Source organism: Aptenodytes patagonicus, chromosome 25 (genome assembly GCF_965638725.1).
Source record: "Aptenodytes patagonicus chromosome 25, bAptPat1.pri.cur, whole genome shotgun sequence".
In the NCBI taxonomy this organism is placed as follows: domain Eukaryota; kingdom Metazoa; phylum Chordata; class Aves; order Sphenisciformes; family Spheniscidae; genus Aptenodytes; species Aptenodytes patagonicus.
The window spans coordinates 5,654,148-5,678,570 of NC_134973.1; the positions used below are offsets into that span (position 1 = coordinate 5,654,148).

Below are 24,423 nucleotides of genomic sequence, written 5' to 3' on the forward strand. Positions count from 1 at the left end.
GGAGAGGGTGGGCTGGGGTGTGCCCAGGAGCGGGCGAGGCACCGGCTGCCTTTGGAGCAGCTCCCCGAGACCATCTCACGGTGCAGCAGCACCTGCCTGCAAGCCAGAGCACGTGGGGCAGGGTGCCTCCGTGGGGCAGGGTGCCCGCACACCTGAAGCACTGGCAGCACCTGGCAGGCTGTGCCCCCCGCGGGGGGAGCGCACCAGGGCAGAGCCTGCACCTCGGGGCCGCTGGCTTTGTGGGGCTTCCTCGGCGGTGGCCCCCAGGGACTGCGGGCTGGGGCAGCGGGGCCAGCAGGTTCGTGTCTAAAACAGGAACCGGGCTGGGACGGGAGGGAGGAGGCGATCGGGGTAAGTGAAATAAGTGGTTGTGGCACCAGCTGCAGAGGCGGTGACGGTTGCGGGAGGAGACTGGTTCATTGCTGAATGGATCAGTACGTGTTCTTCCCGTGTATCTACTTATTCATATTTATATCATACCAAATAAATAGCTCTAAGGGATTTTAGACCCTTAAAATGCATGGCTAGCTAGACTCCAGCAATTGCTCTCAGATAAGATGGCCGGATCAGATCCCTGGATGGGGATGAGGCCAGTCCTGCCGGGCCTGCGGGGACGCTGCTCGCACCTCCAGCGTGCCCGCCGCCCCGTGTGGGGCAAGAGTCAGAGCGGGGTGATTTATTACAGGGATGTGATTTAATGGAGCCAGAGCCTTCGGCATTAAGCTCTGGAGAAAGGACACTTCAGAAAGCATGACACGATTGCTTTGATTAATTAATGCATGCAAATGAATGAAGTCTTCTGAGAGCAGCGCTCATTGATGGGATTAAAAACCCAAACGTGACAAACTCTCTGTGCTCGGGTCGGAGCGGGAGAAAGGGACCCTTCCCCTCGGGGCTGGGGAGGGGATGTCACCCGAGGCAGCACTGCTCTTCCCCGCGGCAGAGCCTGCGGGACCGGGGTCCCGGTTCAGGGTGCTCCGGCTGCGCCACACGCGTTGTGGCGGTTGGGAGAGGGGGGGGCTGCATTCCCCTCCGCCCTCGGGAGGTTCCCTGGCTGGTTTAGGTGGCTGGGGCTGGGGTTTGGGTTCGAGCAAGTTGTCTGCTAACGGCAGCAGGTTGTGGGAGAGGCGAGGGGGCCCGGGAAGCTGAGGTTTGGCTGCTGTGGGCTCTAAAGCTCCCCAAGGTGAGGTGTTCGGCTCCTGGAAGAGGGAACGGGACCAGCCGAGCGTGTCTGTGCCCAACCAAGCGCACGCCTGAGACTCCCAGGCAGCACGGAGCAGGAGGCAGGCTGCCTTCCTCCAGGGCTGCTGCGAGAAACCCCAAACCTTTTGTTCTCATCTCCTTTGAAGACAGCTCCTTTGATGGGCACGATGCTGTTCTCGGCCGGCAGCCAGCCGCTGGGCGGGCTCGTGCCGCCGGGGTTCCCACGCAAACCCCGGCAGGGCCAGGGTCCCTGACCCCCTGAACCCCTTCAGAGGGGACTGCCCTGGTGGGCGCAGGGCTCGGGACCACCCAGCTCCTGAAAGGGCCTTTGCCCCCCCCCCCCCCCCTCCTTCCCCCACCTCGTCGGACGAGAACTCCCACATGTCCCTAAATCCGGGCTGCCGGTGCCGTGCCAGCCCGCACCTCGCTGTGGCCGCTTGTCTGGGGCTTCGCTGCGGGCGCAGAGCCCGGGGTGTTTCCCGTTAGCCAGCTGGGTTCCCCGTTATCAACGGGATCGTCCCCGTACCGGAACAGAGAGGCTGGAGATTAAACCGGAGCGCCGAGCCCCTGTGCCAAGCGCCGCACGCGGCCGCTGCCAGTGACAGGGCTTCTCGGTGCGCCAGAGCGGCGAGTTCGCCCCGTCCCCGCTCCGGCCGCGGTGTCACAGGCTTCCCCGGTCAAGGTCCCCCCTCCCTCCCGCCGGTGCCTTTGGCAAGAGCCCGACGTTTCAAAAGGCCAAGCAGATAGCGGTGGTTCTGGTCTGCCAGCGCTTTCCTTCTTGGGGATAAATCAAAGCCGAGATACCCGTGCTGCCGCCGCTGCGTTAGGGATGCCAACGTAAAAATAGACCTATCTGGCAGGCTTTTTTATATGACCCCGTCGGGATTTTTGTTCTTATCCTGGGACTTAAAAGGGGCACAGATCCAACGTAAGCAATGGGAAATTAAAACAACAACAACAAAAAAAAAGATATTACAAGAACGGATGGGAAGAAGCAATCAAGGAGCACGGGGTGATTCGCCAGGGCAGTTTATTTTTCAGCTCCGTGATTCAGCACTTCAGCCGATTCGCAGTTAATTCTTAGAGCGAGTCTCCTGTGGGATGGCAGCGAGCGGACGTCCCTTGGAAGCCGGTCAGGATTTAAGTGTTTCCCTTTTCAGCTCTCCCGCTTCCTCTGGAGGCAGATGGCTACTGCCCCGGCTCCGCAGGTAGGAAAGCTGGGGAATTTCCTTTCCTTCGGCGAGGAAAACGACTCGCCGGCGCCCGCTCGGGCTGGGGGCAGACGCCGACCGCCTGAGCGGCCCAGGCCGCTCCAAGGCTCGCCTTCCCCTCCCGCGGTCGGCGGCTCCGCGGGGGAGGCGAGGCGAGCGCTCCCCGATCCGCGCCAGCGCAAAGGCCTGCGGGGCCGGGCCTGCCCTGACCCCCCCCCCCCCCCCCCGGCTCGGAAGGGCCTGGAGGGCGGTTTCTGGGCCGGGAGCCGCCGCTCTGCGGGCGGTGCGAGGGCCGAGGGCAGCTCCCCGTGTGGAACAGAGCGAGGCGCAGGGCGGGAAGGCGGCGCGGGCCCTGCCCGCGGGGAGAGGCACCGGCGGCTGCCGCTGCGGCCGGTGACGCGGGCCCCGGGGTTCCCTCAGCCCCGGAGCCGCTTCCCGACGCCGCGGGCTCTGCTGCCCGGGGACCGGGCCCTCCCTTACCTGCTGCCACCACCCCCCCCCCCCCCCCCGGGTCCCGCTGCCCGCCCCGGCCCGGTCCCCCTCGGCCCCGGTTCCCCCCCCCCAGCCCGGCCCCGGTTCCGCCGCCGCCCCGGCCCCGCCCTCCGCCCACTTCCGGCCCGGAAGTTCGTGTCCCCCCCAAGATGGCGGCCGCGCGGAACCCGGAAGTGCGGAGAGGCGGCGGCCGCCGGGCGGGAGCCTGAGCCCCCCCCCCCGGGACGCAGGTAAGGGCCGCCCGCGTCCCGCTCCCCCCCCGGCCGCGGACCCCGCGCCGGCTCCCCTTGAGGCTGGGTCGCGGCGCTGCCCCGGGGCCGGCGGTGCTGAGGGTTCGGTCCCCCCGGGCCGCCGCCGCACCCCGGCCCGGCCCGGCCCCCTCGGCGGGCGGAGAGCCCCGGGCCCCGCTCCGTGCGGCCGGGCCGGGTGGGTCCTGGGGCCCTGCGGGGGGGTAGGGGGGGGAGCGCGGCCCCCCGGCGTGCCGCCGCCCCGGCCGGGCCTGCCCGGTGCCGCCTGCGCCCCGGGGCCGCTTGTCGCCGCTGAGGGAGCGGTCCGTGCCGCGGCGGGGCCCGGCTGCGCGGCCCTCGGGCCGCCCGGGACTCGCGTGGCTGCGCCTCGGGGGCCGGGGAGCAGCCGGCGTGGGGACAGCGAGCCCCCCGGCCCGGGGGGGGGGGGGAGGGGGGTGTCGCTCGCGTTTCTCCCCGCGTGTCCGCCTCTCGGGTGGTCCCACGGGCGGAGCCGGGGTTATCGCCGTGAAACGGTTACAGCTCGCCGAGCGCGATCGTCAGGGCCCGTCCCGCTGGGTTCGCGGGCGCCGGCGCCCGCTGCTAACGTGTTTCTCCGTAGAAAAAGGAAAGGTGCCGCGGGGTGAAGCTCGCCGGGGCCGCCGCTGCTGCCGCCGCCAGTCCCGGCTTCAGCGCCGAGACCGGACTGTTCCGACGCTGCCTGAGGCCTAATCCCGAAAAGGGAACCCTTGCCCGAGTCGCAGCTGGGGCGGCAAAAGCCAGCAAACTCCCGTTTTCCTGCGCTCCGTGTTCAGCTGCCGTCACGCCGAGTGCTGCCGAGACGCGTGCAGGAGCCGGTCGCGGGCCAAGGCCTTGATTGCCAAGTCTCTGCCTGTTGTGGTGTAGCTCTTAACGGCCCAATTAAGAGCCTCTGAAAAATAGAGCTTACGCTAACAGACGCCTAATTCTAGTGCTGTTAGCGGTCACCGGTGTACTCGGTTCTTAACATAATTAAATACTAACACGAGGTTTAAGGGTGAGCTCCGTTCTCAAAAGTAACCATAAATATCAGCATAAGAACGGTGACTTCAAGCCAGCATGCTCCGTTTGCAATTAAAATAAGACGGTCTTTTGAAGGGCGAGGTCTGCAGGTTCAGTGCTGAGATCCAAAAGCCCGTGAGGGTGTTTCTGGTTTGTGCACCGTTACTGTTGTAAATTTAGTGGGCAGAAAGATACCGGCTGTACCTGTGCGGTGCTGTTGTCTTCTGCGGATCATCTACGTGTCATCCGACATGTTGAGCTCCCTCTGACCTGTGTGGGTACGTCTAAACTGAAGGGCAGCCGGTGACGGGAATGTATTTAAGTGGAAAATTACGTACTAGTACTTTTGCTTTGAGTTCAGGGAACACTGTGCATCCTATAAAGCAGTAAAAATTTTTGCGGAGTTCATTAGGTAGGATGCCAGCTGGAGACTGTGGAAGCCTGAATTCTGTTCTTATCTCTGCTGCTTGCTCTTTTTTTTGATGGAGGTCTATTCGCTTGACGTTTGCCCCCTCGCTTTCCCAAAATAAGACTTATACCTGTAGCAGCTCAACTGAGTGAAGTCTCATTCAAACACTAGTGTGAGTACTCTTCAAAGGAAGAACATCTGAATTGTCTGAAGTCCTTTTTCAGTCATTGCCAAAGTAGCAGCCTAAAAGCATCTGAAATCTCAGCGCTTAGCGCTGGCGTAGTGCAAAGCTGGCGTTATCCTGGAGTGCCTGAAATCACTGCTTTCTGTCTGCCAGCTCGCCCAGTATTAGATGCTGGAGTTAACAGAACTGTGCTGGGCGTTAGAGGGTCTTTCTCTAATTACAGAGTGGCGTTTTTTTACCTGGGGCTGTTTCATGCAGTAGCTGGGGTGGCTGATGAAAGTTGAAAAAGAGAGGTACGTTTTCCCCGCCTGCTTCCTTCGATAGCGTTTGCCTGTTCGTGGAATCGTACCCGTGCCTTTGCAGGGCTTTCAGGCCAGCTGAAAGAGAAGGTTTTTTTTCTTTATAAAGGAAAACGTAATGGTAAACCCACACAACTTGACAGGAGGTGGCACGGCCAGTGCGTTTTGCGACTTTCTTTTTTTCTTTAACGATGAGATCTCAAGTTTGGTTCTTTTAAAAGCGTTCTGAAAGGTTTTGCTGAGTCCCATGTGTGGATTTTTCTTTTCTTGTGTATGAACTCACAGCTTTTTAAAAAAAACCCTAGAAATTCTTAATGTTTTGCTAAATGCAGTTTCCTCCCATACTTTACCTTTTTGAGGGTCTTACATCCTCATCCTCAAACAGGAACGGACTTCTCCTGGAAAATGATTTGTCCCTCCCTTTAGCTGCCTGGTCGCTTGCTGTTGAGTGTTGGTGTTTTGTTTTGTGCTTGCTGAGCTCTCCACGCAGTGGGTCCCCCCGCTAATCCCTGCCGACTTTGGAACAAAAAAAGCAGGACCAAGCGTCATGTTTCGTCATGTGCCAGACATGGGACAGGCTGCCCCTGCCAGACCGGACACTCGTGGAAAAGCTACAGCTGCTCTCATCGCAGGTTTTTTTAACGCTAAAGTGCACATGGACAGGAGTTTTTAAATTTTTTGTTTGTTTGTTTGAAGTAGCGAGCATATGGCGTCTTTGAGGGTTGTGATTCCTGACCGAATAGGCCTTTTTAATGGTTAAGTTACAGATCCCTGAAATGGAGGGTCTATAATAAAAATGCTGACACGGGTTTAAAGCTTTTTGAGTAGTGACACTGTAATAAAGAGCTAACTGTGTAGTCACTGAATACTGCGCTGTGATTTTTAATCGTGAGAGTCTGGATCTCTCAGGAAAGCCTTCTAGGCTTAATTAGGAGTTTTATATTCCCCCGAAACATTTTTTCAGCTTAAAACTTAAAACTCTTCAGTCTTTATTGGTAACACAACCAAGGTCTGTAAACAGGTAGCTATGAAAGAGGCGAATGCGTGCCTCTTTCACAGAGAAAGTATACGTTGAGCGTGCCTGAAGGTTGGCTGGTTTGAAATGGTGTTTGTGTGCTTACGATCAATAGGGAAGCAGGCTTTGATGTCGTGGAGTATTTTTTCCACGGTGAATGGCTGCGTGTGAAACAGAACATCGAGACCTGCCCAGCCCCAGTGGAGAGTGTTTCTTCCAATGTGTCTCTCATGATCGAAACTGGGGGTAGAGCAAAGTGCAGAGAATCAGGGACCCGTGTTTTCTTGGCTTCTGACCTTAGTCAGCCAAGATCTTTGTGCTCTTCTCCTTCCCTTTAGTTAAGTAGTGTAATAACGCATTTCTGCCGTGCAGGTGTGCTTCTGAGGTTGACTTCATTAGTGTTTGTGTCGGGCTTGTGTTACAGCTCCGTCCAGGTGTGCTTCACTGCTGCCGGACCTTGGCTGTGCTGAGCACCGTGGCTGCCGTGTTAGCTGGCAGCCAGCACCCGTCGTGCTCTCGCCGTGGTTTCTTTTCTTCCAGGACCGTGCTGGTGACAGGCGTGAGAAGGGGAGCAGCTCCGACGCTGCCGGTGCCCTGCTCGGGCTCTGCCCCGCTGGCGGGGGCTGTTCAAGCCCCTGCTTTTGAGAACTGTTTCGTGCATTCGCTGTCTGAGCCGCTGGACTGCCTCAACCCGAGCTCTGCCTTGCAGAGCTTGTGTGTTTACCCTTTGGGAGTTCCAGTGCATGGTTGTGTGCGGGTGATGCTGTTTAGATTTACACAAAAATGTGCTGAGTGTTTCTCGGCAGAAGCATGTGTAGTATACGGGGAGGCATTTTTGCTCTGTCCAGAAATAGTCATACCTGTTCTCCCAAGTGGAGGAGCAGGGACAGATGGAATCTGTCTGCCCTACAAGCAAGCTTTACTTTGAGTCTGGGTCCCTGTTGGAGCAATATTTTGTTGCTCAAAGCAGAGCATTTGAATTTGGAGACAGACCATCAGAGTGAGAGCAGCCTGCGAGCGGAGGAGACGGCCGTCTGCTTTGCAGCCGCTTCGTTGTGGGGAAGTAACATGAAACTTGGAACGGTGAAGCGGGGACCCGACAGCTCTGCTGGTGGAGAAACGCAGTCCAGGGAAGCAGGAGAGATAATGTTCTGGAGTCACCGTGAGCTGAGTGAATGAAAAGTGAGGTCAGCATTGCAGGTAGCATCAGCAATTGACTTTAATCGTGCAGCCTTGAAACAAAAGTGTCTGTGGAAGGTTTAAGACAATTTATGTCAGTGGATAGATTAATGAAATTTTCTGTTGTTGCTAAAGCTGCTGTGCCGCTTAATTGCCTAATATTAATCCCTGGAAATTTAGGGAATGGCACATTGGGGCAGATGCCAGCAACAAGACTCCAGATTAAGTTTTTCCCCCCCCATTATTGAGTCTTGCATTTCTGTGCGAGGATTAAGGCCACTGTGACTCTCATAAGTATCCAAAGAGCACCAAGGAGTGTCCCGGTGATGGGCAGTGCGATGCTGGGTGCAGTACAGGCCTTGGTTGGTGCAAAGGTGCTTTATGCCAGCGTTGATCCCTCTCGTGGTGGGGAGAAGAATGACCCTGTTGGTGTTTGGTGAGGGTGGAAGGATGGTGGGGAGGTGAGCCTCCTTTCCCTACTAGCTGCGCTTGCTCTGGGGCCTGAGCTCGTTCCCGTGCGATGGGGTGGCAGTCACCGTCTGCACAGTCCGTCTCCATACGTGGATGCACTCGGCTGTGCTGTACGGCACTTCCTTGCTAATGGTATGGCTGTTTCCATGGCAGGCCTGTATGGTATAAATACAGCCACTGTGCTCTTCCCCAGTAAGTCAGATTTTGCCCTGACTTTGTCAGCTGCAGTTCCTTATTCTGTTCCTTGTTCTTGCCTCTGCTCCTACGATCCTTGCAACCTGACCTGTCTCTCAGTGTTGTTTTTCAACTTTTTTTTTTTTCCTGGCACTTATAATAATTAAGTCTGTTACATGCTAATTTAGACCTGCCTGACTTAGTTTAAGTCTGCCTGTGCGGGACAGTTAATATTTTCTTGTAAGGAGGACTTTTCCTTCCAAAAAGCTGTCTTTGATTTCCCCTCCCCCCCCCCCCCCCCCCCCCCCCCCGGTATGGTCTGAGCTTCAAATGAGGAGGAGCTAGCACTGCTTGAAGGGTAAAGCTCTTCCTTTTCATTCTTGAGACACCACTGTCTTTGGAGGGCACGTTTGCTCTTTGGCTTGCACCACCATATATCTTGCATAGATCTGGCAAGAAGCTTTGGAATGATCTCAATTCTTCTTCCCTTTGCTTACAAACTATCTAATTCCAGCAGTTAATCTGTCAAATAGATTGTTTCACACTGCAATTCCGTGTTGAGTTGCACAGCCCAGGTAAGTAGCAAGGTTTGCCCTGTTTCCTTCTCAAGTGTTGCTCAAGAGCCTGGCAGTGCTGTGCCTACACACTTACAGCTCTAAGTCTGTACAGAACAAATGCTCCCAAGCGCGTTCTTCCTTGCCGAAAACATTCGGGAGACCAAGGTGGCTTAAAGTGCTTGGGTTAGGATGCCCTGAAGTGGTTCCGTTTTCGTCACAGATAGTAAGTATCTTTTAGACTGGTGTTATCCTATGCGTTTGTAACCGGACTGGGTTGTATTCCTCATCTGCTTAAGGTTAGATTTTTCACTCCTCTTTTCTGTAATTCTTTCTAATAGGGCTTTGAAGCTGTCTGCATCACACTTTTTTCATGTTTTCTGACATGCATGGTTGGAGACATAGTCATCTTTTCTACGTTTTCATTGAGATAAGTGCATGGGATCGGTATAACTCTCTCTTCTAAGATAGTTCCTGGTAAGGAACAAACTTCAGATTCTTTGGCTTTCAAATATAGATTGACCAGTTGTTTGCTTAAGAATAGCAGAGAGCTAGAGTGAGTCACCCACAGTATTTTCTGTTTCTGCATTAACTTCTGCCTTCTCTGTAAATTAACTTGAAATTCCTTTTCCAACAGTGTTTCAGATACTTAAACAAGCAGTACTGTATTTAATTCTGCTCTGCAAAGAACTGGATTTGCCCAATGAAAAAAAGCTAAGCTGAAAATAGTGGAGAGCATGAAAAAACCGTATTTCCATTCATGCTTTGACTTATCCGCAGCGAAAAGATCTGATACTTCTGTTCATGTTGAACTTTTGTACTCAGATACTATCTTTTGTCTGCTAGTCCCTATTCTAAATATGATGGAGCCTCATGGTAGCTCTGCCAGGGGACCATGACTGTATCAGGAGGGTAGATCCTAGCTTCTCTCCCTTCGTTTTCCTGTTTCTCGGAGTGAGTCACTGCCAGTGGCAGTGATTGGGGCTCCGATTCGAACCCTTCCCTTCTCATCCCTCAAGACAAAATGTTGTTTGGTCTAAACTGTCCAAACATATGGCAAGAAGAAACACTGAAGAGGAACCTGAAGCTAGCTTGGCACTTGGGACATAAAAATGGCTTTCGAGAGTTCCGTAGCATTAAGTTCCCATTTCTTTGGGCAGTTATATACTAATTGTATTCCGAAGAATTCCTTCCAGCTGCAGCTCCCGCGGGTTCCTGTGTCGATGGTGCACCAGCGGCAGCGCGTTGGTGGAAGGAGTGGATGGAGTGGGGTAGGGGCACGAGGCTTGGGGCTCCCTTTCTGCTCCATGGCTGTGGGTGGGCAGGTGGGAGGGGAATTAACCTGCAAGCAGGAGAAGGAACTAGATCAAGTTTCTGAGGTCTTTTTGTCATTGAGTGCATGGTAATTCACGATCAGCAGGCTTAGCTCTGACTGTTCCGTGCATACCTGTGGTTTCCTAGCTATCTTCCTTTAATGGAGACAATTTAAAATACACTAACAAAGACTGAAACAGAACAGGAGGAAGTGCTTGCGTTTACTGAGTGTACAATGGGTTGTTTTCTCCTCTCTTGATTGCAGATACCCGTGAACTGAGCCCTTACCCACGGCTCTGTCGATCCTGATTATTGCAGAGCAGTTCATTATGTTTTTCAAATTGGAAGTTGTCTGCTGCAGTGCTGGTCTGATAAATTTATAAAAAGCTCAAGCTGTTAGAAGTTGAAATTTGTGCTCCGTAACCTCTAGGCGTGATGAATTCGACAGGAATTCCAGACTGAAGCTGCCCCGTACTGCCTGGACCGAATAGCAAACCTTTAAGCAAACTGTTACTAATATTGAAACTGTTCCTATAGCTTAATCAGAAGAACTCGTGATATAATCAAATTGCTCACGGGGCTTTATCACGCTATGCAGGGAACCAGTTTCATTATTAAACATAGGCTGCTCAGCCATAAAGGAGCAGGTCCGACGGTTTTGTTCACGCTTGTGCAGTCATTGCTTGAGTGCCATCACTTGGAATCTGGGAGATCACTTTGCTGTTTCTTAGCGATGCTTGCAGAAGAAAATTACTGAAGTTCTTGAACCTTATCCTCATGTCGTTGGGGTTCCCTTACTTTCTGTCCCAGCTACCACTTGTGCCAGGTGCTGGTCTGCAGAGCTGGTGTTCTCCTCTCCCGGCCTCTGCCCTTTACGCCTTCTTTAACATAACTGCTGGCAACGGGAGCCTCATCTTTGGTGAGTCTAGAAAACTTCTCTGCTTGGTTGTAAGTAAGCAGCTTTACAGCTTGTGCTTTGAGATAATTTTTTGTAATTATGTAGGTTTTGTGGCAGGGAAATGAAAAAATCCATTCCAGTGATTTTTAGGGCATTTATCTTTGCGCTATTTGGTGGTGTGGTTTTTTGGTTGTTTGGTTTTTTCTTTGTGGATTTGGTTATTTTGGTCGTATCGCTTCCTGAATAGTTATCACGGCACTGGAGTGCTTCAATTAATTCTATGTGACAAATAACCCGTCTGTAAAATCAGTCTAATTACTCTGCAGTTATATTTTGAAGCATAATCCACTTGGGAAGCTTTTTGAAATTCCTTGTTAGTATTTGGTACCTCCTTGTACTGACGACCGTTTCCTGCGCTCACGGGGATGTGACGTATGCCACGCACCGGGGTTCGTTTCGGTGTGATGTCCTAATGTGACTTCTGTCACTGAGTTCAAGGTCGCTGTTTTCCATGATTCTGCATTCTTTATTTTCTAGTGCTATGAAAGACTTGAGTCAATTCTCGATTCTTGAATTTGGTAGTAGCACTCTGCTTGTTCAGGGATTTTTTTCGTAAGTAGAAAACTTAAAAGCGAATAATCAGCAAACATCCCAAGTCTGGTTGTCAAAGGCTAACAGGACGGGAGAGTTTTTTAAAAAGTTTTGTTCATCTGCGACCTGTGAAAGAGTTTTAACTCTATGGTTTGAATCTTAGACGGTATTAGAGGTTTCTCTGAAACTTTAGAAAAAATAAGTATTAATCTGTGTAACTAGAACCTTTTTTGACTGTTAAGATCAAAAGTTGGTATCAGTAATTAAATTTTTGTTCACTGCTGGCCCTGGAGTTTCTAATACTCCCAAGTCAAATTAGATGCTGATAGTGCCCTAGTTTGGTTGGTTTTTGTTTTGTTTTTAAGTAAATCCTGGTGGGCCACTTGCATGCTTCTGTAATAGAAATTATCTTAAACTAGAGAGCTCTGATTTGCCTTAATGGTGGGAACTGTTACTTTGTTGGAGTATATTTGGTAGGAGAAGTGGTGGAAAAATGTTTAAGAAAAAGTTTGCTGTAACAGTTCTCTTGCAAACCGTGGGCCTCTGTGTTTATCAGTTTTTATTGTTACAACGACAGGATGGGATGTGGAAATGAGAGCACTTTGGCTTGTAAGGAACTTGCTGATTTTCATGGTTTTCCGTGACGAGGCTGCCTGGAGGATGGTAAGACAAGCACATACCAAAGGCTGTTTCCACTTCTCCTGTTCTCGTGACGGGTATTGTCCTGCTGTCCTCAGGCTCACACAGATCTCTGAAACGGGCTTTAGTCAGTTTTTTTCTTTAGTTTTTTCTTGGAATTTGAGTGCATAAGCCGGACGGCAGCCCTCTCTTATCAGAGTGTGAGCTTATAGTGAGAGCTGTTACAAACTCCGTGTTAATCATCCCGGGAACCTGATGTAACCGCCGTCTTCCTGCACGGGGAATAGAAGATTATTTTGCAGCGCTGAAGCTTTGGCGGAGCGAAGGAGGTTGGGGTTTGGTGACGTCCAGTGCGTCCTCTGCTGCTGGGTTGCTGGTGCTGTTCTGGTCAGACAAGAAGTGCCTTCAGCATCCTCTGGCTCGAGGCAACGGATGGAGAGGGTGCAGGGTGTAGAGTGGATTCTTGATGCCTCTTGCTTCCCACTGTTACCGATGCTTGGATGTATTTTGGAATATACACTAGCTAGAGACCCCCCATAAACCTAGGCGATACAGCATTCCAGCTTTCTTATTTCCATGTTTGTATTCAGACTTTTTTAGTGGTTGGTTCTGTGTAAGTAAATGCTGACAGGGCATGATTGTGTTTATCAGAACTAGCAAGGAGCTCACGTGGGTGGACAGTTCATAGCAGCCTTGTGATGGTTATGAGCTGCTGTGTGGCATTTGTGCGTTAAGGTGATGTTTCTTCAGCAGCGCGCGGTTTTGTTTTGGGTTAACTAGAAGATGTTGAGGGGATTCATCCTCTTTTGGTGTGGCCTAGAGGACAAGACTGGGAGTCCATGACATCTGGGTTTCATTCTTAACTGTTACTGATTTTCTTGGCGTCTCCGAACAAAAGATCTCTAGTTTTCGGGTCGCCCATCTATAAGGCTGGACTGCTGTTCACTTTGATCTCTTCAGAGGAATTATGTCATGCAAATTCAATGCATTGTCTTTTACCATCTGACCATTGCTCAAGCGTAGAAGTTTACAGTTCCTTAAGCAGTTTTCCTTCGTTTTGCTAATTGGGTATGATCTATTGTGCAAGAGTTTTCCTGAGGAACTAATGCTGTTTTAGGGAAAGGTGCTCTGCTCTGCAGAGAATCTGGCCGGTGAGATCTGGCGTTGCCAAGACACGAGATAATGTAGAGCAGGCAGGGAGAAATTCTGATATTGATTTTTACCCTTCATAAGTTACTTTGGATGTATGAGTAAAGCTGAATATTTGCTACAGCTGTTACGGGAATAACTGCTTCTGATTTCCTATCGAAAGCTGTTACAAATAGGAAAAAAAAAAGCAGCAAAAAACCCCTGAAGTGTGGTGAAAAGAACAGACGCAGTATTTTAAAGGCACCAGAGGATATCGATATCTCTAAAGCAGTCTGTGACGTTGACCCTTAGGTCAGCGAACCTCACCACCTCTGTTCAGGAACAGCTGAGCAGTATTTAAAGATAATCTTTAAAAAAAAAAAAAGGAAAGCCCAGAGAGGAAAGCATCCCCTGGGATGATTGTGTAGCCATCATGCTGAAGCATAGGTTGTTTCATTTCTCACTGGTGAAACTTTTTACTGCATCTCTTCCCAATGGGTTTGGGGTCAAAGTCTGCATTTATGCATCCCTGTTCACGAGTTTTGTTGGAATAAATCATGTGGCTTGGGAGGAAGAAGTCCTTGAATATTTTAATGTCGTCACAGTCTCTGTGCGCAGAGCCACCTGATAGGTGGGACGTGAACGTTGGGCTGCCTGAGGAAATTCATCTGCAGTCCTTTGTCTTCAGGAGATGTAACATAAAGCAGATTTTGCTTAAATACTAGGACTTCGGCATCAACACTTAATTCGGGCGTGAGTGGGGCCAGAGCACCCACTAGTAACACTGCTGCCTCTGCAGCCGTGCTGGTGAGCTGACTTTTGTCAAGGAAGGCCATGATTAAGCAGCTTCTAATGAGGCTTCAAGACTACAAGTGGTCAACAGGCTGCGTTTTGGGAACCCTGGTGCTAAAGTTTGGCTAATAAATCAAGAGGCCTGAGGCCAGTATAACAATATTAATTAGGATGCTGGGGTGCGAGCTAAATGTGTTTAGCTATTTCTTGCTCCTGGGCTTATGGACTATAAAGTCTGAGTGTAGATTTTATGGTGTAATAAAAAGAAACGCTTCTGCTTGTGAAAGAATGAGACTGCAGTAAATCTCTGGTGAAATAAAGCCAGTGAAAAGGATCTAGGTGATCCCAGGCCTTTGTAAGGAGTATTCTGTTAGCGGTTAATTAAAATGCTCTGAGATTTTTTGGTAGCTTAATGACCTTTTCGGGTAGCCTGGTGTTACTTCTGCTGGTGTATAAACTATATTCTCTGGAGGTGATGTTTCATTGTGCTTTCCTAGGGAAAACGCTCGCATCTCGGTCGCTCGCTCTGCAGCCCGTTCAAACCCGCGGCTCCTGGGAGGACTGGCCGCTCTGCTCCTGGGGAAGCTGCCTTCTGCTCTGCAGCCTCACCCCGAGGAGCCGCAGCTTTCGTCCAGCGCGGGCTTGTGGGCTTACGTAGACCGTGTCCATCCCAGTGTGACTACCTCTTTAGCTAAAATAAAAGGGGGAATACTTTTTTAAACCGCAGAGTGCTTAGCCTCTGGCAAATGATTTAATTCAGTCTGGAAGCCTGTGTCTTGTGAAGGCATTTGTGCGCCTGCGGTTTGTTAGAGGAGCAGAGGCAGCGGGATCGTCGGTCTCTGCTCTTCACCCGGGAAGTCCCCTGAATGCGAGGGCTTTGCCTGGTAACTTTTCATGGAGGGATCCGTGTCGGCCTCTCCACCCTGGGCTCGGCAGGGATGTCGCTGGTCCCCTGCGGGTTCCGCAGCCTGCACGTGCGAGCCCTGCTCAGAGCTCTCCTGGCATGGCTGCTGCCACCGGAGAAAGAAAGAAAGAGTTACTTTAATTTCACTTTCCATTACAAATGCAGAAATAATTTTGTCTGCTGAAAGGTCACTTATTTTTAAAGGGACTCTGACTCAAAAAAAGACTTTTCAAAAATACTCCTTGTAGCAAGTAGTATCTTCTAAACGATCAAAGCTAGCATATTTTAAATTGCAGCTTCGGTTTGTGCTACTTAGTTCTTCTGCTTGGCTAGCTTGCCTGATGAGAATATATTGGCCAGTTTCATTTACTTGGCTGTTATGCTACAGGCTTCTGGTGGTGGACAGAGTCATGGGAGGCAGGAGAGGGGCAAGGAAAGATGCAATGGAAGTAAAGACATCACAGATGCTTTTCTCTTGCTCCTCTAGTTGTATAGGTTGCTTTTACCATCTCTTTTTTTTTTTTTTAATTCATTAAATCCAATTGGAAATTGATGTTTTGTGGGGTTATGGAGAATTTAGCAAAAAAAAAAAAAATCAGAAGTTATTTTGGAGGTTTTGACTGGGAAGTTGCACTGAAGGCAATGTCTTATCGTGAGGTTAATCCCTGCCAGAACAATACTCTTGCTTTAGCCAGCATGATTCTGAAATCTCATCTTGCTAGCAACAGGGAAAATGCAAGACAGCTGCTAAGTTCTTATATTTGTAAGATTAATAGTATTAATGCTAAAAGTATACTGTCTGGTTTGACCTTTGTGCGTAGCAGTGGCAAAAGTATTAGTGCACACTAAACATCTGCTGTGAAATTAAAGAGACATCAGAGCACAGCGAGATCGGAGATGTGAGTGCGCTCTGGCCCCGCGAGGTGATTCACTCGTTGTTCAGCATGGCCATCGGTACTCACTGGAACCATGTTCCACCTACGTAGCATATTTTCATGAAAACGAGGGATTTGGGGGAATTGATCATCGTGAGTTTGCACAGAAGTGCAGAATCTTTTTGTATATTAGACAAGAAAATTCCTCAAGCTAAAAACCAGCTGTGCGTCTACTGCAAAAATCACAGATGATTGTGATGATCTGCCAGACTTCCGCAGTGTTTGCAGTAAGGCAGGAGAGGTGTGTTTAATGTAAGTTCGCAGGTCTGGGTGAATTCCAGGTGTGGTGGTATTTGAGAACACTGTTTCCCAGTAAAACCCTCTCTTCTATAAAGAGGCAGCAGGCGTTTCACAGGCTGATGTCTGTTTACTGATCTCTTGGCTATGTTTGGTCTTACAAGTGTTTTTTAATTCTCCCCTTTCATAAAATTTCAATGTGCATTTCTTTTCCACCCTAGGACATGGTGCAGGGTGAAGAGCACAAATAAAGAACCTTCCACCACTCCATAGCCTGTTCCACCTGCCCTGAGGACTTCATGTGGCAGGACGCAGGCTGATGCCCTCAGCACACCCTGCCATGGACGGGGGGAAGAACCATCCGCAGCACGAGCACCAGCAGTCAGGCAATACACTCTACAGCATCCCCGGCCTCCGCTCCCAGCTCGCCGTGCCAGCCATGGAGGTGAGGGCCCCAGCAGCTTCTCGGGGAGGGGTAGGGAGAGGCTGTTTGGAGGGTGTCACCAGAAGGGATCTGAGCAGAGCACTCCAGCCTGTCAAGTCCTGGGAGTCCTTGAGCATGTTTACAGGAGCTGTTTACCAGACTTTCTAGGCAGCTGTCCAGGGGCATGAAGTATTGATTGGGAATGCTGGAGGGTTGAGGTGATGGCTGTCTGCTGCCGTTGAAAGTGGGAGGAGGAAAACAAAGCTGTGATTAAAACAACGTCTCTCTAAAAGCTGGTAGGTGCCAGGCTCCTTGGGAAGGGACTAAAGAGTTTACGCAGAATTGCAAACTTTGTTTCTACCCCAGCTCGTCTCTCTGAGACGTGCTAAGTCTATTGCTGGGTCCAGCTGTGCCTTTTTTGAGAGTGGCAGAGGTGAACAGGGTTGTATTTGTCCTGATGCGGCTGCTAAAACAAGACCGGGTCCCTGATGCATTTGTTCTCAACAGGGCAAAAAGCAAACCTCTATCCCAAAATAGCTTACATGTTCCCGCAGTTTTCTGTTTCTGTTTATAACTCTTGTTTGAGTTTTGTCACATATAGGAATATAGAGGTTAAAAAAAGAGGCCCACTTCACCAAATGCGTGTTGCTTCAAGCATGAGGTATCATTGCTTTGGACACAAAAAAGGACAGATGAAAGACTGATCTGTAGCTGAGTAATAAGATACTGTATTCTTTCCATGATGGTATTGGTACGTGCTGAGCTAAAAGCTTCCCGTTAATGTTGGAGACTGTTTAGGGAGGTGGGAAGACAAAAAGAAAAGAAGAGTGTTTTCAGGTGTTTACCTATGCAAGCCAAATTCAAGTTAACGGGTTGGTGCTCGCTTTCCGCAAAGACTGAGGTTAAAGGGCTAGGAAAGGGGTCTGACCCTATTGTCCTTCTGGGGACAGTAATAGGAAAGTAGGTTCAAAAGCTCAAACTGGAGTGTAGCACTCAATTTCTCCTACTATGAGAGATTGAGCCACCTCTGCTTATGGGGGGCACTGAGGGCGAGAAGGCATAAGCCTGGCCTGCAGCTGCAGCTAATTGTGCCAGTCCTCTGCTGCTGTAACCGTTCTGGTTTCTCCTTTCAGAATTCCATGCTGGCTGCCGACTCATGGAGTAGCTGCTACCCTGCCTCTTTCCCAACCTCATCTTTCCCAAGTGAAAACCAGTGAGTGCTGTTCTCCTTTGTATAATTCCCCTCTGCTCTTGCACACCCCGTGATTCAACTGTTTCTTTACTGCTTTCCTTGTTTACTTTATTTCACTAACTGATGGGGAAATAATTGCATCACACACTGATCTTGTGGCATTTCATAAACTGCTACATCTTGGAAAAAGCAGCAAACAGCTTTTTTTTTTTTAAAAAAAAAAAAAAAAAAGAGAGAGACTTTGATTTCTGGTAGACCTGGAGGCTGCTCTAAGGGAGGAACAACCTTGTTTTTAGCCTGGATTCGTTGTGCTGACGGGGTTCTTAAAAACACCCCGTTAGCACAATCTAGCTGAGCAAATACGTCATGCAATCTCTAGCTTTATACAGATGGTGCAGACAGGGAAGAAGGTATTACTGATACCAGGTGGCAGACTTACAGGTAAAGTGAGGTTAAAATCTTTTGCTGTGTAGGTGACTGGAAGCTGACTAAATACTACCATCTCATGCTGTTGTGGTTTAACCCCAGCCGGCAACTAAGCCCCACACAGCCGCTCCCTCACTCCACCCCCGGTGGGACGGGGGAAGAGAATCAGAAGGGTAAAAGTGAGAAAACTCGTGGGTTGAGATAAAGACAGTTTAACAGGTAAAGCAAAAGCTGCATGTGCAAGCAAAGCAAAACAAGGAATTCATTCACTGCTTCCCATGGGCAGGCAGGTGTTCAGCCATCCCCAGGAAAGCAGGGCCCCATCACGCCTAACGGTGACTTGGGAAGACAAACGCCATCACTCTGAACATCCCCCCCTTCCTTCTTCTTCCCCCGGCTTTATATGTTGGGCATGATGCCATACGGTGTGGGATATCCCTTGGGTCAGTTGGGGTCAGCTGTCCCAGCCGTGTCCCCTCCCAGCTCCTTGTGCCCCCCCAGCCTGCTCACTGGTGGGGTGGGGTGAGAAGCAGAAAAGGCCTTGACTCTGTGTCAGCACTGCTCAGCAACAACGAAAACATCCCTGTGTTATCAACACTGTTTCCAGCACAAATCCAAAACACAGCCCCATACCAGCTACTATGAAGAAAATTAACTCTATCCCAGCCAAAACCAGCACACGTGTCTATATTGAAAAAACGTGCAGAGCCCCTAACTGCACAACCCAGAGTTCATCAAGAGTCATGACTTCTTCCTCTGGTTATAACTGATGTTCTTCACTGATAACCTCATCTCGCAAGGTGTGAGGTGATGAGTACGGGCTCGTGTGGGAAATTGTGACTTACTTCTAAGTAAAGCTGCCTAGCGTACAGCACAGTTTAGTGCTGTGAAGCAGAGTTGTGATGGGTTTCAGTAACATTTGCATGGTAACAATGGCCCTATCTGATGGGAAAAACAGCAGACGTGCTTTCTAGATTGAGTGCAAAAACTTTTCTAGATTACGTGCCCAAAATTTTTGCGGGGTCTTTGTATAACAATAAACATTTTTCTTCCTTCTCCCCCTTTATGATGAACCTCCATCCTGGATCAGAAGGTGGGATATGACAGGAGACGTTTGGGACAACATAAAGTGGCCTTGTGCCACCACGGAGTGACTTGGATTGGAACTCTGTTGGGACTGGGAGATGCTGATTGTTGGGAAGAAGGTTTCAAGGCTGGTTGACAGCTGCTTTGGTCTTTTTGTGAATACAGGGAGTGGCACAGATATACAGGATGTGTTTTTATTTAGGTCAGAGGTGAGAGGAAGGAAAAATAAAAGAAACAGAACTTGATATTGTGAGCTAATAACTGCGTTCCAGGTGCGTGAGGATTTAGTTTAACCTCCTTCCTAAAGGGATTTTAGCATCTTCGTGGAAAAGCAGAGCGATCCATCCTCGTGAGTGTCTAAGTTCCAGCCCGGCTGGCAGCAGTGAGAATCAGCTCCTCTGTTCAGAGGGATGAGACGTGTTTTGTCTCTGCGTTAGTTCTTCTTGCTTCTCATGTGCCTGGTCCACCTCAGTCTGCAGAGCGAGCTAGCCAGCAGTGACGGGGCGGATGGAATAGGGCAGTTCTCGATGTGAGATCACCAAGAAGCTGTCCCACAGGTGCTGAATGGAGCTCTGCCTTGCTAGTTACTCCCCAAGGTGAGAATTTGAGAGGAGTTATCTGATAAGTTCAGTATCTTTGCTCTTAGCTAGCCTGTCTCTGATTGGAAGAGGGTGTACTTCTTAAGCATGATTCCTGTAAATTACACTTTGTGAATCCTCAAGAGAGCTATAACAGAATTTCTCTTTTGCTGTATCGAACCACAAGATTAGATTGTGTTTATCTATTGTGTTGGGTTTTTTTCTTTGACCATTTGTTCTGGTTTTGCCCCTTGCTTTCTTCCTGTTCAGTGCTGCTCATGTCAACTCTGCTGGAAACTTTATAGCCTTGATCCTGCAAAGACATGCCTGCATTTAACACAAATGTAAACTTGTTGACTTTGCTATAGTTACTTTTGGAAATGAGGCTCATTGTAGCGATTACTTGCTAGAGAATGATTTAGCCAAGGCTGCACCTTTAGCTTCCTGGTTTTTATATCCTGGTAACTGTAAAAATTACCTTTCAGGTGAAATTTTCCATATCTGTATTTCACAAAAAACAAGGAAGTCTGTCCTTTTGTATTTGAAAACTGCAGCTGAATCTTTTTTAGGTGGATTTAGGGTTAGGGTGTTACAGGTAGGAATCCTGAAAGGGATGGAAACATTGAAAAATGGGATTGTAAAGGGAGTTGTAATTATAGCCCATGTTGTAAAATAGAAAAATGCGGATGGCATTAGAGTTAGTACAAGTTTCTCTTCAAAATCCTTGCAGAAGAAATCTCATTTGCAAGTGGCTGTGTTTGGACATGGCTTATTCTCATAGCAACAGCTTTGTCCTGAAGCAGGTTTTTCCTGTTTCTTTTCAGTAGTTAACTTTCATGCTAGAGAATTTCTTTAAAAGATACCAAAGCTTGCCTCTTTGTTTCAGATTTTCTTAACCTGAAAAATGTAAACAGTGTATTAAACCTTGCTTGAAAGAACAAATGAGGTTCAGGTCCCCTGTAGGGAAGAGCTGTAGCTCAGTTCATTTCTAAGGCAATTATCCCTGAAGAGCTGGGCTTCCTTTGCAGCTGTAGGCTCAATACATTCCTTGCTTCAGGGAAATCTGGGTCAGTCCAGTGGTGCTGTTGGAAGTGGTGTCACACATCTGCAAAAAAGTATTTCTCAAAACCTGGAGCAAAGCTTTCTTCCCCAGTTTCCAAAACATGCAACACCCTCTTTTCCTGCTGTTTTCATGCCCTTTTCTACTTTGCCACCCACGTGTGGAGTATTGCTTACTATAATAGTAAAGTAGGCTTTGAAAAACATAAATTGGTCTAATGGTGGGGAAGAGTAGTGCCAGACTGATGCCGAGGCAGCCTGTGACCTTGCCAGCTTGTCTCTGATCTTCTGCTGGCCTGAGATGTGGAGTTTGTGTCTCTGAATGGAGGGCTATAACATCAGAGCATAAAGTCTGGCCAAAATACACATAGGAGGTCACCAGTGAAATTGCAGCATGGCCCCAGAAGGGCTTCAAATGCATTGGGTGCATTGATGAGCAGCTGGTATGAAGCATGCGAGGCAGGCACAATATCATAGTGTAGTCTAAACAAGTGTTGTTATAGCAAGCTTAAGCTGTCAGAGTATGGAGACCCACCTCCTGGGAGCGATGTGCATTGCAGTGCTCACCTCTGAGATGTGGATTCCTGTAAAAGCCTGTCCACAGTGTGTTCCTCTAGGTCCTGCTGTTGAAAGTCCTGAGCTTCAGGAAAACTGAAGGCAATTATCAAATTCTTTAAAAAAAAAAAAAAAAAATCACAAACCAAACCAAAGCAACCCAACAAAAAAACCCCACCCAACAACATTCTGTTGGAGTATGTGAAATAGCCCTACCCTGAGACCCACTGGCTGGACTGACATCAAATGATTTGGGTGAGTCAGATGTCAGCTCAGGTTTGCCTTGTACCAAACTGTTCCACTGCTGCTATGTTTAGAGTGGGTGGCAGCAAAAAAAAAGCAGTCTTGCTCTTTAAAGCAATTGTCTGAACTTGATATAATCCAAAGATGCTCCCCACCCAGCTCATAATGTCCCAGGACTCAGGGGTGTAAGAATTTCTCTGAGCCAGCTGCTTTATTCCTTAAGGAAGGGTAGGAACCATCTCTGCAGTAAGGCTACTGGTGCTTGTTGGGTTCTGAACGTTGCACACCTTCATGTACTTTCCTTCATGTTTTCCTACAGGAAAATGTCCCTCTAGTTGGATTTCTAAATATCCTTTTTCATAACAGCTGATTTTTTGGACTTGGCTTTATTGGCTTGTTCTGCTTGTGGGGCAGGGAGCAGACACTTATTGTTCTTAACTGGTACCTGTTGAGGGACGTGTACTGGGTCGTCAGCACATGTAACTTCCTCTTCACACAAGGAAATGCTGATTTCTTCAAACTGAGCTCTTGAGCCAGATTCCCTCTTTCTCTTTTGTGAAGCAGAGTTCAAGCAGAAGCGGGAGACCGGCATTCCTTCCCTTTTGTCTGTGTGGTTTCATCGGGGTGACGACTACCTTTCCCCAAAGCAAAGTGGTGTTGATGCTGGCTGAGTCACAATGGAGCACTCCTCTTCTGGGGGGCGGGATGGAGCCAGTGCAACCTCTTCTGTCTGAAGAGCACAGCACTTCTCCAGTCTCAACTTCACCTTAGTGTAGAGTAATTTCTCTTAAGAACTTAGTGACTAAATGTGTTTAGTCATTTGCGTTAAAAAGGTCTGGTTTTGTTCATAAAGAAGATCAGCACTTGGTTTTCTGCAGCCAAAAGAAGTAAAATGAGTCCAAACTCCCCAGCATTAACTCATTAAACTCTGAGCACTGAAGAGACGAGTTTCACTGACTAAATAATACGGACGTGTATTTAATTATTATGAGGTTAGTAATTGGTGTAGGGCCTTGATTGCTTCAATAGTCAACCTCGATGGTTAAAGTGAATCACTGGCCTGAAAGGGACTGGTGTAGCACTTGCCCACAACCGTTGGATGGACCTCAATTGTGCGTGTCCCTGGCTGTCTTCCAAGTTCAATCAGAGGGGTTTTGGCTCTGGGATGGGCCAGGTTAGCCAGAGCCTGGCTCTTCATGGGCAAGTTGAGTGTCTCCGTGACAGGACATGGACTTGCAGTGTTGTTTTCTATTGTCCAGGACACCCGGTTCCTTCTTTAGCGCTGCGGCTCAAAGTCAGATCTTAGGATAAGAGTGCAAATGGGCAGTCTGTTGTAAATCCAGTGTGATTAAACCCAGTATGAATTTCCTTTCTAAAATGATTTTTAGTTCTCCAGTGAACACCCTCAGCCTCTGAGGGGAAGCTGTTGACCCAGAGTAGCTTCCCTGGAGCAGTTTACCAGCAACTAAGCCCTGGAGAGGGTGAGCAGGTATGTACAGGGCAGTCTTGCCATGAGGCTGTTTTCACACCTTTGCTTTGGCAGTACAGCAAGGTTCCCATACTTGATTCTTCCGGTTAACGCTTTTTTTTTTTGCGGTTTAATTCGAGCTAACCTGTCAGTGGCTTTATGACAACTCTTCAGATGAGGGTGAAGGTCTTTAAGTTCTTACTGAAAGAAAGGTAAAGCACAGCACCATAGGTACTAAAAGGACTTTGGCAAGTGCTGCATACTTGGTGGCTTTCCTAAGAGGATCTCAAAGCAGTGCACTGAGTTGCTGTTGGCTCTTACTTCAGACCGCAAGAAGAAAGCGCATCTCACGTTCACAGATTTGAAAACCAAGATTAAGGGAAGCAAAATAACGTACCAAAGCCGGTCATTCCACAGCAGTTTGGGCCAGGGAGGTTGGGGCTGTCATGGCCTCCTTCCCGTTACCTGAACTGACTCTTGTCCAGACCCACGAGGTGCTGGTGGAATAGGAGGCGGTGTTCACTTTTCTGGTAAAAATAGTTTTCCCCTTCCCTGGTTAGTTCGTTAGCGCTGGCCAAGCTCTGTTCTCATGCAAGAGAGGCAGTGAGACCACAGCGGTTTCAACTTGAAAGCAAATTAAACAAGCCTTTTCCTGTGTGTAAATACATTAATTCCCAGAATTTATGCACATATTTTCATTTTCCTGAATAGATTAGGAGGAGCCGAGAGTCAGTGCTGGATTGTCAGAGCTATTTCGTGCAGGTGTAGCTAAATCCACCTCTCTGCGTTCGCACAGGGTTAGGTCGCTGTTTCGGTGTATCTCTGCAGTAGGTAAAACAGTGGCAGCACTGAAAAGAAGGAAAAAAGGAAAAGAGGGGGAGGGAGGGAGCTGTTCCTTTGAGAGCATTATATTTAATGATGAAAAAAGAGCAGGAAAAATGTATTTAGCAGAGCGAGATAACTGTGTTTACACATAAATACGTATGTAAATGTTAAGCATGGTGTATTAATGAGCTGCTAGCCACACATGGCATTTTAATTGCTTAATAGTACTTTGGCAGTGCAGTCATTCCCCAGCTCTGCTCCTGGGTAGTATTTCTTCTTAAATTTTGTTTCTCCCTCCCCCCCCAGTGCCTTGTTAAAGTTTATTGCTGTGGGTTCTGTAACCCTGGCATTACGAAGAACGTACAACTTGCCACAAGAGGAAACCAGTCAGATCGGGTGAAATGTTTTAGTGGTTCCAGCATGCAAACGTGTTGGGTGGCGATTGCCCAAGCAGCGTGAGTGCACAGTCCTTACGGGAAAGATTACGAAGCACATTCCTTGCTCCTGCAGGAGAGGGAAAGGGCTTGCGTGTGTAATAGCAATCCAGAAGGCAGTCGTGTAATACAGGCCAGAGGCTACTCCTGGGAAGGAGGAAGGGAATTGTCTGCTCTTTTGCAGTTCTTACCTCCTCTCTGCTTGGAGGAAGCTGGTGCTGGGGGAAGGGAGGCTGGAG

The 24,423-nt window shown here is 49.2% G+C and overlaps 1 protein-coding gene across 3 annotated transcripts in view; it reads left to right on the top strand.

Moving 5' to 3' along the window:
- The first annotated feature begins 1,935 nt into the window (after positions 1 to 1,935).
- Positions 1,936 to 24,423, top strand: part of SBNO2 (strawberry notch homolog 2) — a 68,357-nt gene continuing 45,869 nt past the window's right edge. For 2 of the 3 annotated variants that reach the window (XM_076359132.1, XM_076359135.1), the window contains exons 1-3: positions 3,073 to 3,136; positions 16,116 to 16,339; positions 17,452 to 17,531. In XM_076359132.1, the coding sequence (XP_076215247.1) occupies positions 16,214 to 16,339; positions 17,452 to 17,531 (206 nt within the window). In that variant the 5' untranslated portion in view covers positions 3,073 to 3,136; positions 16,116 to 16,213. Of the gene's footprint in view, positions 2,412 to 3,072; positions 3,137 to 16,115; positions 16,340 to 17,451; positions 17,532 to 24,423 lie in introns of those variants that run through there. The other variant, XM_076359133.1, reaches the window with a different exon arrangement.